General features: G+C 38.5%; 1 protein-coding gene across 8 annotated transcripts in view; it reads right to left on the bottom strand.

Annotated features, from left to right (window-relative positions):
* CUL2 (cullin 2) overlaps positions 1–13,157 on the bottom strand; it is a 59,035-nt gene that overhangs the window by 19,193 nt on the left and 26,685 nt on the right. For 6 of the 8 annotated variants that reach the window (XM_075550290.1, XM_075550292.1, XM_075550291.1 and 3 more), the window contains 8 exons: positions 12,521–12,574; positions 12,118–12,223; positions 8,416–8,498; positions 4,658–4,754; positions 4,445–4,555; positions 2,445–2,607; positions 1,324–1,448; positions 266–373 (listed from right to left, as the gene is read on the bottom strand). In XM_075550290.1, the coding sequence (XP_075406405.1) occupies positions 266–373; positions 1,324–1,448; positions 2,445–2,607; positions 4,445–4,555; positions 4,658–4,754; positions 8,416–8,498; positions 12,118–12,223; positions 12,521–12,574 (847 nt within the window). The remainder of the gene's footprint in view (positions 1–265; positions 374–1,323; positions 1,449–2,444; positions 2,608–4,444; positions 4,556–4,657; positions 4,755–8,415; positions 8,499–12,117; positions 12,224–12,520; positions 12,575–13,157) is intronic. The other 2 variants (XM_075550296.1, XM_075550297.1) reach the window with 1 other exon arrangement.

Genomic DNA, 13,157 nt, shown 5'->3' with positions numbered 1-13,157 from the left:
GAAAAAATTAAAAACAAAAATAAATAGAAAATTTAAAAGAATACTAAAATTATGCACATGTTTTAAGTGCTATTAGTTTATTAGTAACAATTCCTCTTAGCAAAATAACAAAATCATGACAATGCCAATAATATTCATCTAATCATTTAGTCATTTAAAAGTTGTAAAATATTTCTGCATTAACTTATTGCCTACAAAAAGTAAAGACTAAAGGATGATGATGAAACAAAGAATTTTATAAATAAATATAAAATCTGAACATTACCTTATCCAGTGCACTCATAAAGTGCTGATCACCATTCAAAACAGTATTGATAAGTTGGACAAATTTACCGTGTACTTCCAAAACAGACTCCACAAATAGTGTTGGCATCTAAGAATATGAAATATGAAACTATAAAACCACATTTTAAGAAGTTCAAGGATAAAATCATGCTTACTAAACAAATCAAAACCAACTTACTGCTATCCATTCCATTCTGACTCAAAGGGACCCTATATAAGTTTCCCAAGGATACAAATCTTTATGGGAAAAAAACAGTGGACTGGCTGGTAGGTTTGCACAGACCACTTGGTGTGTATGCACACACACACACACACACACACACAGCCCAAAGCTTACTTACAGCTTGTTTGATTCCATCATTTCCATATACATACATATATACATATATATACATATATATACATATATATATATATCCCAAAGGTTACTTACAGCTTAATTCCATTTTCCCTAAGAAAATTGTGTTTTATATACAAACACACTAAGAAAATTTTTTAGCGAAGATGGTCTTAAATTTCTTTAATGCTGACACTAAAATGCGCTTGTCATCAAATATCAAAAGCACAAGACTGTCGATAGAGCCTTCCAGTAACTCACTTCTTGCTGAAGTTGGAATCCCCTAACTTAAGGATAAAGGACAGAGCCTTCCTGCCAATGGAATCAATTCTAACTCAGCAACCTTATAACAGGATAGGATTTCCCCTGTAGGTTTCCAAGACTAACACTTTACGGAGGTAGAAAGCCTTGTCTTGTCCTAGCAGTTTGCAGCCCAACATGTAAATCAGTGTGCAATGACAGACGGGCTCCCAACTCAGAGGTAACAAGTTACAATCTCGGACTCTACTATGCCTATCACTTGAACAAAGCCAACCCAGCTAAGTCTAACAAACTCAAGCTTGAATATTCTTTTAACACACACCTGATATGTTAGTGGTTAGAACTATGGGTTTTTTCGTTCATCTTTTAAAAGTCCAAAGAAAAATGTCACCCTAAATATGATAAGGAGGAAAAAAATTCCAGTTCTTTATACAACTTACATTTTCCTGAGTAAGATTACTGGTTGCTCGAAGGCCCTCGTCGTGGATATGATTTTGCAGCTCCTGAATCATATGAGGTAAACCAGCGGCCACAGCACGAAGTAACACGTACATATTTGCCATGTCTGAGGGTGAGAAAATGGATAAGTAACTTCCAAAAAAAAATGTCTTTGAAATAAAAAGAGAAAAAAATGTCCTTAAATTTACTTTACTAAGTAATACGCTCAATGTGCAAAAGTTCTAAACCCGTCTGTAACGTACGCTCACATCCTTCTGGTCTCCCAGGCACCCGGGTCTACTTCCCAAGAGGAAAGCAATTGCTTTACAATTCTTCTTCACTATATATGGCTTGTACATTGGTAAAACTTTATTTCAAATTCCTTCTACTGTCAGTGAGAATGAGCATCTTTTCATATATTTAGGATCTATTTGCATTTCCTTTTCATATCTGTTGTCCTTTATCCTACTATCCTATTGACATCAAATTGATTCCAATGCATAGTGACCCTAGATAGGGTTTATGAGATGACAGATCTTTACAACACACAACCGCATCTTTATCCCAAGGAGCAGTTTAGGGGTTTGAACCATGAACCCTGTGATTAACTGTCCAACATTTATTCCATAGCACTACCAGTGCTCCTTCCCTACTATTAGGAATTCTTAATTTATTAAGAAAACCCTGTGTATTCCTTAACTCCTTAGCCCTCAAACCTAAACAGTGGTCTGAGTGGGAAAAGAAAGAAGGAGGAAAGTGAAACTGAAACAGACCTGGAGTCTTGCGACAAACAAGTTCACTTCAAACTACAACACACACACACACACAAAGAAAAACATTTTTAAAATTACACTAATTTTGACTAACCCAGCTAAATAAAAATATTTTCTTATAGCAAAAAAATGAATAAATTAGCTCTTACGATAGAAAAGTATGTATACTTGTCCTGTTTTTCTTTTGACCTTAAAATAAACTTTTACAAACACTATTACTAATCTGTAAAGTGCATATTGAATATCTTAATACTGATTTTAATATCCCTAAGGTAGATTTTAAATCTAAGATGGCTAGGAGATGGCCTAACGGTGGGAATATGAATGATTTTATGTCTAGTATCACTTACCATTTTTTTTCTCTTGTCGGATGATATTATGGCATTCTGCATGTAAGAACTGTAAGTGGTCTGCTACCATTCGTTGCTGACATTCATGAATCACTTTAGTATATGAACTTGGATTTAAGTATTTTCGACATCGAATTTCTTCATCTTTTAACCTGCCTAGAACCTACAGAAATATAATCTTATAGTTATGAACTAATACGTATAATTATGATGAAAAATTTGCAACATCAATAAGTAGCTACGTGGCCATATTATAATAGGTCAATTAAACACAGTACGGGTAAGCAACAAGACTAATGGAGTCTATTTACACCCATATCCAAAAAACATTCAAAATATTTATTTAAGTTACTTATCTACATGTCAGCAGTATCTTATGAACAAAAAACAAAAAAGCAATTTAAAAAGTAGATGCACATTATGAAAAACCAGAACAGTTGACTACTACAGGTAAGCCCCGGGTTATGACATATCCAAGTTCTAACAAACTAAAGTCATAACTACTCGGTTTTCAAGTGCTTGTTCATTTTATCATAAGTAACTTTAATCAGCTTCCTTGATTATCCAAATGCAACAGGCAAAGGAGATGAGGCAAGATGGAAGAAATAAACAATGTTAACACTTAGGCAGGCAAGGAGAGGATGTCCCAGAACAGAACTTGAAACCACTGGTATTTAGAAGATGAACAAAGTAGAGAAAAATAACAACCAGGGGGACGAACAACAGAAAAGTGGGTGAAGGGTGACAGTGGTCAGTGTAAGACTTGAAAAAAAGAATAATTTACAAATTATCAAGGACTGCTGAGGAGGGAGGGAGGGTTAGGTGTGGTGAAAAATGAGCTGATACCAAGGACTCACATAGAAAAAAAGTTTTGAAAATGATGAGGGCAACACATGTACAAATGTGCTCGACACAATGAATGTATGGATGGATTGTGATCAGAGCTGTACGAGGCCCCAATAAAATGATTTTTAAAAGAAAAAGAATGGCAAGAAGAATAGGAAGACTACATTAGTGTCTGTTAGCTAGGATTTTAGCACTTGGATCAATTAAAGTTTACGGAGACTTCCTGAATTGCTCCAATTTTAGAAACATTTTTCCCAAACACAATTTCCAACTACCTCGATTTCAAAGCCAGCTATGTTATTGTTCTTGTGTGTTGTCAAATCAACTCTGAGTATGTGCCAGAGTAGAGCTGCCCACAGGAACTCTAGACTGTATTTTTATAGTCACACAATGCCAAGTCCTTGTTCCTGTGGGGTGGCTGGTAGGTTCAAGATGCCGATCTTTTGGATAGGTGTCAAGCACTTTAATCAGTGTGACACCAGGATCCTGAAAGCTAGGCTAACTGGGCTGTAGAGTAGCACCCTGCATTCAAAACTGAATGTAAAGCAGCTCTTAAGGAGTCTAAGAAGCACCAAAGCTAAGAACCGATTTAATAATCACAGATAAGCCAGCCCCAAAGAAAAACTTATCAAAGCATCAACTATAGTGAAAATTGGGATAGTACTTTTTATTTTTAAAATGCTATAGTACGAATAATAACATCCAATAGGTGCTACACATTCACTCAGAAAAAAACAAAAGACTCATTGTCATCCAGTCACCTCTGACTCAGAGTGACCGGATACGACAGAGTGCAGCTGTCCCATGGGATTTCCTAGGTCATGATTCTACACAGGTGATGACCATGTCTTTCTCCAGCGGAAGGATGGAGGGTTCAAACTGCTGACCTGTCAGCTAGCAGCAACGTGCCGTGACCACTCTGTCCCCAGGCCTCGCTGTAATTTGTAGTGATGAAAAAAGACAGAACATTTCCCACCTCCCAGCCAAAAATTTACCTAGGGGAAATAATGTCACGTAAAGCCATGCCTGATATATAACGGGGGCAGTTAACAGAATACAGGATAACTTCCAAGAGTCCATAGAAAAGCGGAATTAAAAGACTACGCAATCCTTCCATGAACTTCTTGAGACCCCTCATATGTCTTAGTTCTTACCTTTTCCATATACTGTGAACAGTTTGATTCTTGTAATAAATTTGAAGCTTCTTGTTTGTAATACTCTCCTGTTTCAGTCAGAAAGGGAGACTCAAAGATTTCCTGATAAAACTAATGTAATAAATCAATTAAGAGTATATTAGGGAAAAAACTACATGAAGTAAATTTACAAAATTCAAGTCTGATTATACTTTAAAGGAATTTTTTTTTTACCTTTAAGGGATATTTTTTCTTATACTGTTCAACATGAACAAAGGAGTTAATAACCCCGTGGATTACTTTCTGATTTGGGTCCTCTCCACCACGATCACTGAAACAGAGCACAAAACAAAGTATTCTTTTGTGTGTGTGTGTGGTTTGAACAACAGAAATTTATCTTCTCCGTTTAGATGGCTCACTCAGTACCACTGAGTCCATTCCGGCTCAGAAGGCCTACTGTCAAAGTAGAACTGCCCATTCGGGTTTCTGAGGCTGCAGGGTTTTTTTTGTTGTTGTTTTTAATTAGTGATACTCCCACATTCCATCACATCACCTTTCTTTCTCTCTCTTTTTTTATCATTTTATTGGGGGCTCATACAACTCTTATCACAATCCATACATACATCCATTGTATATCAAGCACATTTGTACATTTGTTGCCCTCATCATTCTCAAAACATCTGCTTTCTACAAGCCCTTGGTATCAACTCATTTTTTCGCCTCCCTCCCAGAAAAGTATTCTTTAGAATACTAGCATCTATTGAAAGTCACCAAATTAATATGACAAAACATGGTGCTGATTTCTTGATCAAATAAATTACAAAGCATTTCAAAGGTCAACGTGTGTATGATGCATTAGAAACAACTTTTCCATAGTATGAAACTACTTAAGCACATTAAGTATCATTTCAATTTAAGAAAGTTTTCACTGTTAAATTAATAATACAACCAATGCAATATCAAGACGTTACTTTGTTAATTTTAACAAAGTATGATCTCATCAAACTGTCAAGACTGAAGGAACGCTGAATTTCAGTCGCCACAAGTTCTATGATTAGAGGATTTGGTGTGAAAGTGGTCTGCACCGTTACAGGCATGTCTTCTGGTTTGATGGTACCCATTCCTCAAAGCTACATCGCACAGACCGTGTCACTCAGGACACGGCTGGTCGCTGCAGTTCATCTGTCTCACAGATCTGCTAGGATAGCTGGCTGCTTTCTATTGGGGTACAAAGTTATTCCTCCACTCAGAAATTTGGTGAGCTTGGTTTTACTATTTCTAGATGTCTTTTGCAATGGTTTTTACAAGGATGTCAATAAGCCACAGAACATGTGTGAAGTTCCCACTCGGAGATGCCAGTGATTTGCTGATCTGAACACTCATAATAAAAAATGTGGGACCATTAGCTTTTTCAAGTTATGGAAATAGGAAAATGAAGGAGAAAAACACAGATTACGGAAAGCCACAACAAACAGGCTGGTCATAGGTTGGGAGTTCAAAGTTCTACTACAAAAATGCTCAGATTAATCCATTCTGAGGTTCAAGGTTCAAGGTCGGGAAGCGAGTGGCAGGAGAAAGGTGAATGGCCTCCGACAGTGCAAGCTGGAAGGCGCACGATGAGCACCAAAGTGAGGGGAAGCCAAAAAGGAGGAGCAGTCCCCGGGGGGCAGGCAGTCACGCCTGTGTGCCTGAGGGCCACGGCGGGTCCTGAGTGGAGGGGGCACCCGGGAGGAACACGAAACATTGGCACTCCCAAGACCTTTAAAGATCTGCGGAATGCGGGTTCTTCTGCATCATGCTAACCCCCTCTAGTGGTGGACCTGAGGTTAATTCCATTATTATTATTACTATGCCTGGGGATTGGCCAACGCTTAACCACAGTGGCACCAGGGAGGTCCTCCGTATTTAAAAGAAACAAAACAAAAAACCAAGTGCCACCGAGTCGATTCTGACGAATAGCAGCCCTCTAGAGGGCTTCACAGGCTATGGCTGCGCGAGCAGGCGGCCTCGCTTTCCTCCTTGTGCTCCGCGGTCCAACACTTGGCCAGCGGCACCCCCAGGACTAGGTCCAGATCTGAAACAGCGCCATCACCATCAGACTACGGTACTACTGTCTTATCACCACCGAGGCCTCCCTCGCACTACCCCTGCAGAGTCTCTCACCAACCACAATCTGGTTTCTGTTTAGACCTTTAAAAAAGATATCCATTTAAAAGTTGTGTGATTAAAACACTCCAACAGCAGCTCTGCAGACTAGAAGGGAACATTCTTTAGTGTAGACCAGTACCTCAGACACGCTGGTGCGGACACAGAGTCATCTGAGAAGCCTTGTCAAAAGAGGTGCGGACTCGCCCGAGCATGTGAATCAATGGAGAAGAAAAGGCCCAGATATCTGCTTTTACAACACCCTCCCCCAAATGCATGTGTGAATACGTGGGTGTGCTGAGCACAAGATTGCCCTTTGTAACTGTGTCTCACATTTGTCCAAGTTGGACAGGGTGCAGTTTACCACTTTTTTTAACCACTTCTTTTGGATGAAAATTTTAAATTTTTCCTTCTTAAGTATTTTGTAATTGTTTGCATGCTTTATTGTATGTGTGTATATATATGCACAAGCATACAACTGTGTTTAGCTTTTTGTACCAATAAACAGAATTTCTATTAGAAAGCACTTCCAGCCTTCACCTGTGGTTGCTTCTAAGGAACAAAGGCATTGGGAGGAAAAAATATATAGATATACATATACATGTCTATATATTTTTTGTCTTTGATCTTTTTCTTTTTTATAATCTAAATATATTCCTTTCGTAAGTTTTTGTAGAAAGAGAATACTTTTAAAAGTTCTCTGAGTAGTGGTGCTTTTCAGTGGCTGGATTTGGAAAAGCCACGAGTACAGAGTAATATTCTTTAGAGACTTGTGGGGAATATCGGGAAATCAGAGACGAAGATAGAAAAGGTCGCCAAACTCGAAACAGGCTCTGCTCGTCCTGAAATGATTGGATACTCTGTACCATGGCGCGATTTCTACAAAGCAATTATAGACATGAATTCTAAAAGACCTGTGTAGGAATGACAATGACATGCAAATTGAGCAGACTATTTCTAAAAATATACACCCACCCCTCACTGTCCATAGCCATAAAATACAGGTCAGATTTCCCATGGAGTCTAAAGCTTTGCAGAAGCTGGGAGGGGCGCATAACAATTGCCCTTGCTGAGCCACTGAAGAGCTCCACTTCAGTGGCAGTCACATCAATGCAACCCTACCTTCTTCCATCAATTTCTGGCCTTCAGTTATAGCTTATTCATTTGCCATGATTCACAGGCTTCCCAACCTTCCTTCAAAATGCTCAGTCCTTCTAAAGGGTGTTGTTTTGTGTGGGCTAGCATTGGCATAAATGTGTTGCCAAGTTTCAGTGATTTGGATAGTTGCCCATTTATTTTGTTAAAAATGTGATATGCGTCCTGACCTCGAGAGCATTTTCCCCACAAAAAGCGTCCTTTGTTCTGAAGGCACGGGAACCTGGCTAAGGCATGTGTAAAATGTTTAGACGTGGTTTTCTTAGAATCAACCCGTGGATGTGTGAGCTGGACCCCGTCACTGTACTTCCGTAGTTTATCCTCGGCGATCCTTTTAGGGGTTCCTTTCATTAATCGCAATTCCACACAGAAACAAAGATGCCACAAAGAAGTTGTTCCATTCAACAACCTTTATGCCCAATCTCACTTGTTACCTGCAAACAGTGGAACCCTTAAAATAATGATGTTTTTATTAAAAACAAGTTACTATTTGTTACCGTAAGGCTTCTAGTTTAGATTAATATTAAAAATAAACCCTTTCGTTCTCTTGTTACTTTTTCTTAACCCCAATATGTTTTTTACTGGGAACTTTATAAGGCAAAACAAAATATTCCTCACTTTAAAAATTCCAATCATATAAATCACATAGCAAAATATAACTGGCTCAGTAAAATAAATGTCCAAATACTTACTTCTTGATTTCTCGGAGCAACATTCGGATAAGAATGGTCTGAAGTGGTTCAACCATCAGTTTCCTCCACATATCCAATGCTAGCTGCCAGGAAGAACAAAATTCAACAAGGCTGAGTTACTTACTGTTGGTTTTCAAACCTTAATTCAAGTTTTTCTTTAAGCCATCAAAAGAAATGGTTAAAATTAGTTTTTTAAAACATTAATGAAAATTGAATGTAAGGGGATGAATTGCTAATATGAAACAATGACCAGTACAACACACTTAAACAAAGAATTAGGTTTTATTACTAATTAAAAACATCTTACAGAAATAACTGACCTTATAAAACTTTAATTACGACTGCTAAGTGTTTGGCATTATGGAAAGGTTACAGATGCATAAAACAGGTGTTACCCACGATGGCCACAACCGAGGAGAATGAGTCATGTTCAATAAAACATGATATGATTATAGGGTAATTTTGTTACATTAGGAAATGTCACACAATCGTAAGGTAGGTCAGTTTAGTGAATAAAAAGACGCCCATGCATTCACCATGCACTGAGAAGCAGAACAATCGCTTTTCCGAGTGTTCCCCTTTCCTCTCATGTCCTAATTTTGTTTTCATATCACCTCCTTACTTTTATCAACTTAAACTTTTACTTATGCTGTTATCAGCTGTGTTTGAATTCCATGTTTGATGTTCTCTACTTCTGGTCAAGATAATGAAATCTCACTGTCCTCATTCTTCTAATGACTTCCCAAATTCACCTGTTACTGAAGTCCATCCAAGTTCAGACATACTACTGTATGAATAACTCAGAGATCATTTGTCCTTGCTATCGCTGATGGCCATATTACTTGTGATTCTAGCGACTAAGAACAATGCTGCCATTCTTGTGCGTATCTTCTAGTGCAAAGCCTCTCAGCGCGTGGGCCGCAGCCCATGTGGAACTGCACCGCATAGTTAGTCTGAAATCAAATGCGTAATGAATCTCAGTTGCTTCTGGCGCTTTTGCCCATGTTTCAAATTTCTCCAGTGAAAAGGGAGAATATAAAAAATGTAAGTACTAATTTGGTGCACATAGCAAGAGATTACCTGATCCGTGTATCTAAGAATGGAGAAGCTGGGCTATAAAACTGGGGAAATGAACAGCTTTATTTTTTATTTAAAAAGCTAAATGGGTGAGAGGGGAGGGAGGGGAAACAAATGAGGAGCTGATACCAAGGGTTCAAGTAGAAAGCAAATGTTTTGACAATGATGATGGCAACAAATATACAGACGTGCTTGACACAATGGATGGATGGATGGGTGGATTGTGATAACAGTGGTACAAGCCCCCAGTAAAATGATTTTTAAGAATTTAAAAACCTAAATGGGTTTTTTAAAGTGATTTCACCCATTTACACTTCCACAAACACTTGGTGAAGTCCCATTAGTCGTTAACAAGGATGATCATTAAAAGACTTTAGCAACACTTTGCTCCTCAAGTGAATGCAAATGGCATCTCCTGTGATTTTAACTGGCTGAGACCATTTTATGTTGACTGTTCACAGAGTTTCCACCCCGCCCCCCACCCCCACACCCCTAGAGTTCCAATTCTTCTCTTTTGCCCATTTTTTCTTTAAGGTTTGTCATGTTCTGAATGATGGGCTCTGACACTTGCGGTGGGAGATCAAACTAGCCACTCCCTGATGAAAGGAAAGCTCGCAGGATTTACCAGAACTTAAATGTGCTTGCTTACCTTTGACCCAGAAACCCCACTTCCAGTTACCACTCTATGCAAAGTTCTACTCATGTACAAATGGATATACACATACATGTAACTGTGAACATAAGTCTCTTGTCTAATTTGTTCACTGTTGTATTCCCAGCATAGAGACAAGTGCCTAGACATAGAGGCTCAAGAAATATTTGAAGAATGAACAATGGTGTTCACTGCGCTGCTGTGTGTAACAATAATAGTAATAGCAGTGAAGGGCAATGTTGTAATAAACTGTCCTGTAACCCTATTACAGAGTACTAACTAAACAAGCACTCTGTACAAAAAGAAAATAAGTACATTATTTTAAAAGTAGAAAAACATAAGCTGCAGCACTATGTGTATTGTATAACACCATAAACAGTTTTACAATAAAACCTTAACTATTATGAAGCTAGGTATAAACATTTGTATGCAATTGCACCAAGTTCAGATAAGATGCAAAACAAACTGATGTCGCTGCTTTCCTCTAGGAAGAGAGGTGGCCTTGGTGATGTTGTCGAGGATAAAGAATTTTTTTTAAGTTTATTGGAAACTCTTACAGATAGCATAACATTCCACCATTCAGTTACATCAAGCAATATTACACAATTGCTACCACAATCAAGTTTCAAAACACTTTCTTTCTTCTTGAACTCCTTGATATCAACTCCCCTATGTCTCCTCCCTCCCCCACCGTACCCCCCCCCCCATGGAACCCTTCTTTTTTTCTTTCTGTAATAGCTTGAGGTTTTTGCCATAGTCTACACAGTCCTGTCTATCCATTCACATAAATTCTGTTCTTCGATCCCACAGGGTGGGGTTATGCAGTCATCAATGCTATTGGCTCCCTACTCTCCCCTCACGCACATCTCCCCTCCCCATATCCCCAGGGAACCATTACTCCAGATACTATTTCTGAAGGGTTATCTATCTTGACTTTCACGTATCTAACAAACTTAAATATACAGATGAACACAAGGAAATCTAACACTAATGAGGTAAAATAGTAAGGGGAGGAAATATTAGAGAACTATAGGATAGTTATGTGACTCATCAGTGCCAAACCACAACCTGAATTTATCATCCCTTCCATGTGGCCCTTCTGTGAGGAACTGTCCAATTATCTTATAGGTGGGTTTTGGGTCTCTACTACATCCACCCCAATTCGCACCCAATTGGTTGCTTGTTTTTAAACTTCTGATACCTCTTCCCATCAACACCTCATGATCGCACAGGTTAGTGTGCTTCTACCATGAGCATGTTGTTGCTTCCCAGCTAGGTGGCTGCGTGTGTAACTCCAAGCCTTTAAGCCCCCGGATGCTTATCTTTGAATAGCCAGGGACCATCAGCTTTCTTCAGTACATTTGGTTATGTACCCATTTTGTCCTCAGCAATCATGTCAGGGAGGTGAGAATCGTACAGTGTCATATCAGTAGAACAAACAAAACGGTTCTTGTCCTGAGGTAAGATTTAAGTAGAGGGCTGAAGTCCAGAGGATCAAATATTTTAAGTAAAATGTTTAAAGCAACTACTGCTAAGATTTTGGGGAATTCCCTCTAATTTTGTTTTCCTTTTCCCTACATCCATTTTACTTCCCACATTTCCATTCCAAGTAAGTCACCTTGCGCAGCAGGTGTTTCTGTCTCACATCAGAATGGCAGCTTGAGTTCTGAGAACAAAGACATGTCTGACGGGATAAGACTGGGCTGCAGAGTGGATGGAGTAGAGATTCACAAGGACAGTCCCTCTGAACTAGTTTTAATATTTTCCATAAGTACAATTATTAAAATTATCAACCTTCTGTTCCTTTAATTTATTTGAAAATCCTTAGCAATCATAAGAGTATTTTGGGTACCTAATATTTTAGTCCCATGTACTTGAAAACTTTAAAATACTTTCTTAGCTCAGTGTCCTTAAAAATAAAAATACCCTAATTAACATGCTCATGTTTATCAGCCTTTTACAAAAGTACCTACCTCTCCTATTTCCATAAGTGGTTCATTCATATCTACACCACCGTACCCATATTGAAGGTCTGCTTCTGTCAATTTATTCTTTTTAATAAACTGGGTGTTGAGATACCTGAAAAACAAATATAATACCATTTATACTTAAATCAAAATCACCAGAAAACAAATTCCTTTTAACTGTCAGATTAACAAGTTTAGAGATCTAAATCAACACAGTAAATAGTCCACTACCCAACCCCAAATAAATAAAAATACCTAGAATAAAGGCTATATTAACAAAAGGTAAAAATCATCAGTTCATTCTTAACAAGACCCAAAGAGACCTCCAGATGAAAGCACATAGAAAAGTTCTTGTCTAAAAGCTCCCCAATATCCTAACAGTCTAATAGCTCTCACCCAAGAGTCATACCTTCTAGACTCTACTTTGCTAGTTTCCAGATTCTTCTTCATAAACCAAGAAAGTCTATTTTATATAAAGAAAAAAATATTTACATGTACATAACGAAACAATGAATTCTTAAAATTCAAGAGTTAAGAAAACAAAACAATCCAATTTAAAGTTGACAAAAAGATAGCAACAGTCACCTCATCAAAGAAGATAAATGAAAAATGCTCAACATCTTATCTCACTCACTACTGAGTCACAGGGACCCTACAGGACAAGGCAGAACTTCCCCTACTGACTCAGAGCCCCCTGCACAAGCATTACACCACCAGGGCTCTGGGGAACGCGAACCAACTCAGTGACTAAGCAACATTGGTGGTGTTCTCAAGTCAACCTGGACTCCCTGCAAGTGCATGTAACACAGTAGAATGGAACATGGCGTCTTCTTCACTGTGTCTTAATGGGAGCAGATCACCGTATCTTTCTCCCACAGAGCTACTGGATTTAAATGCCAATCTCTCCGTTAATAAGTACCACATGCCTAGTACTGGGCTAAGAAGCCCTGGTGGCATAGTGGGCTTACGCACTGGACGGCTAACAGCAAAGTCAGCATCTCTCCCACTCTGTGAGAGAAGGTTGAGGCTTTCTAGTCTGTGAAGAT

The sequence above is a fragment of the Tenrec ecaudatus genome, chromosome 5, assembly GCF_050624435.1.
Source record: "Tenrec ecaudatus isolate mTenEca1 chromosome 5, mTenEca1.hap1, whole genome shotgun sequence".
Classification (NCBI taxonomy): Eukaryota; Metazoa; Chordata; class Mammalia; order Afrosoricida; family Tenrecidae; genus Tenrec; species Tenrec ecaudatus.
Note: the sequence above shows the minus strand (reverse complement) of the source record. Positions and strands in the feature narration are given on the sequence as shown.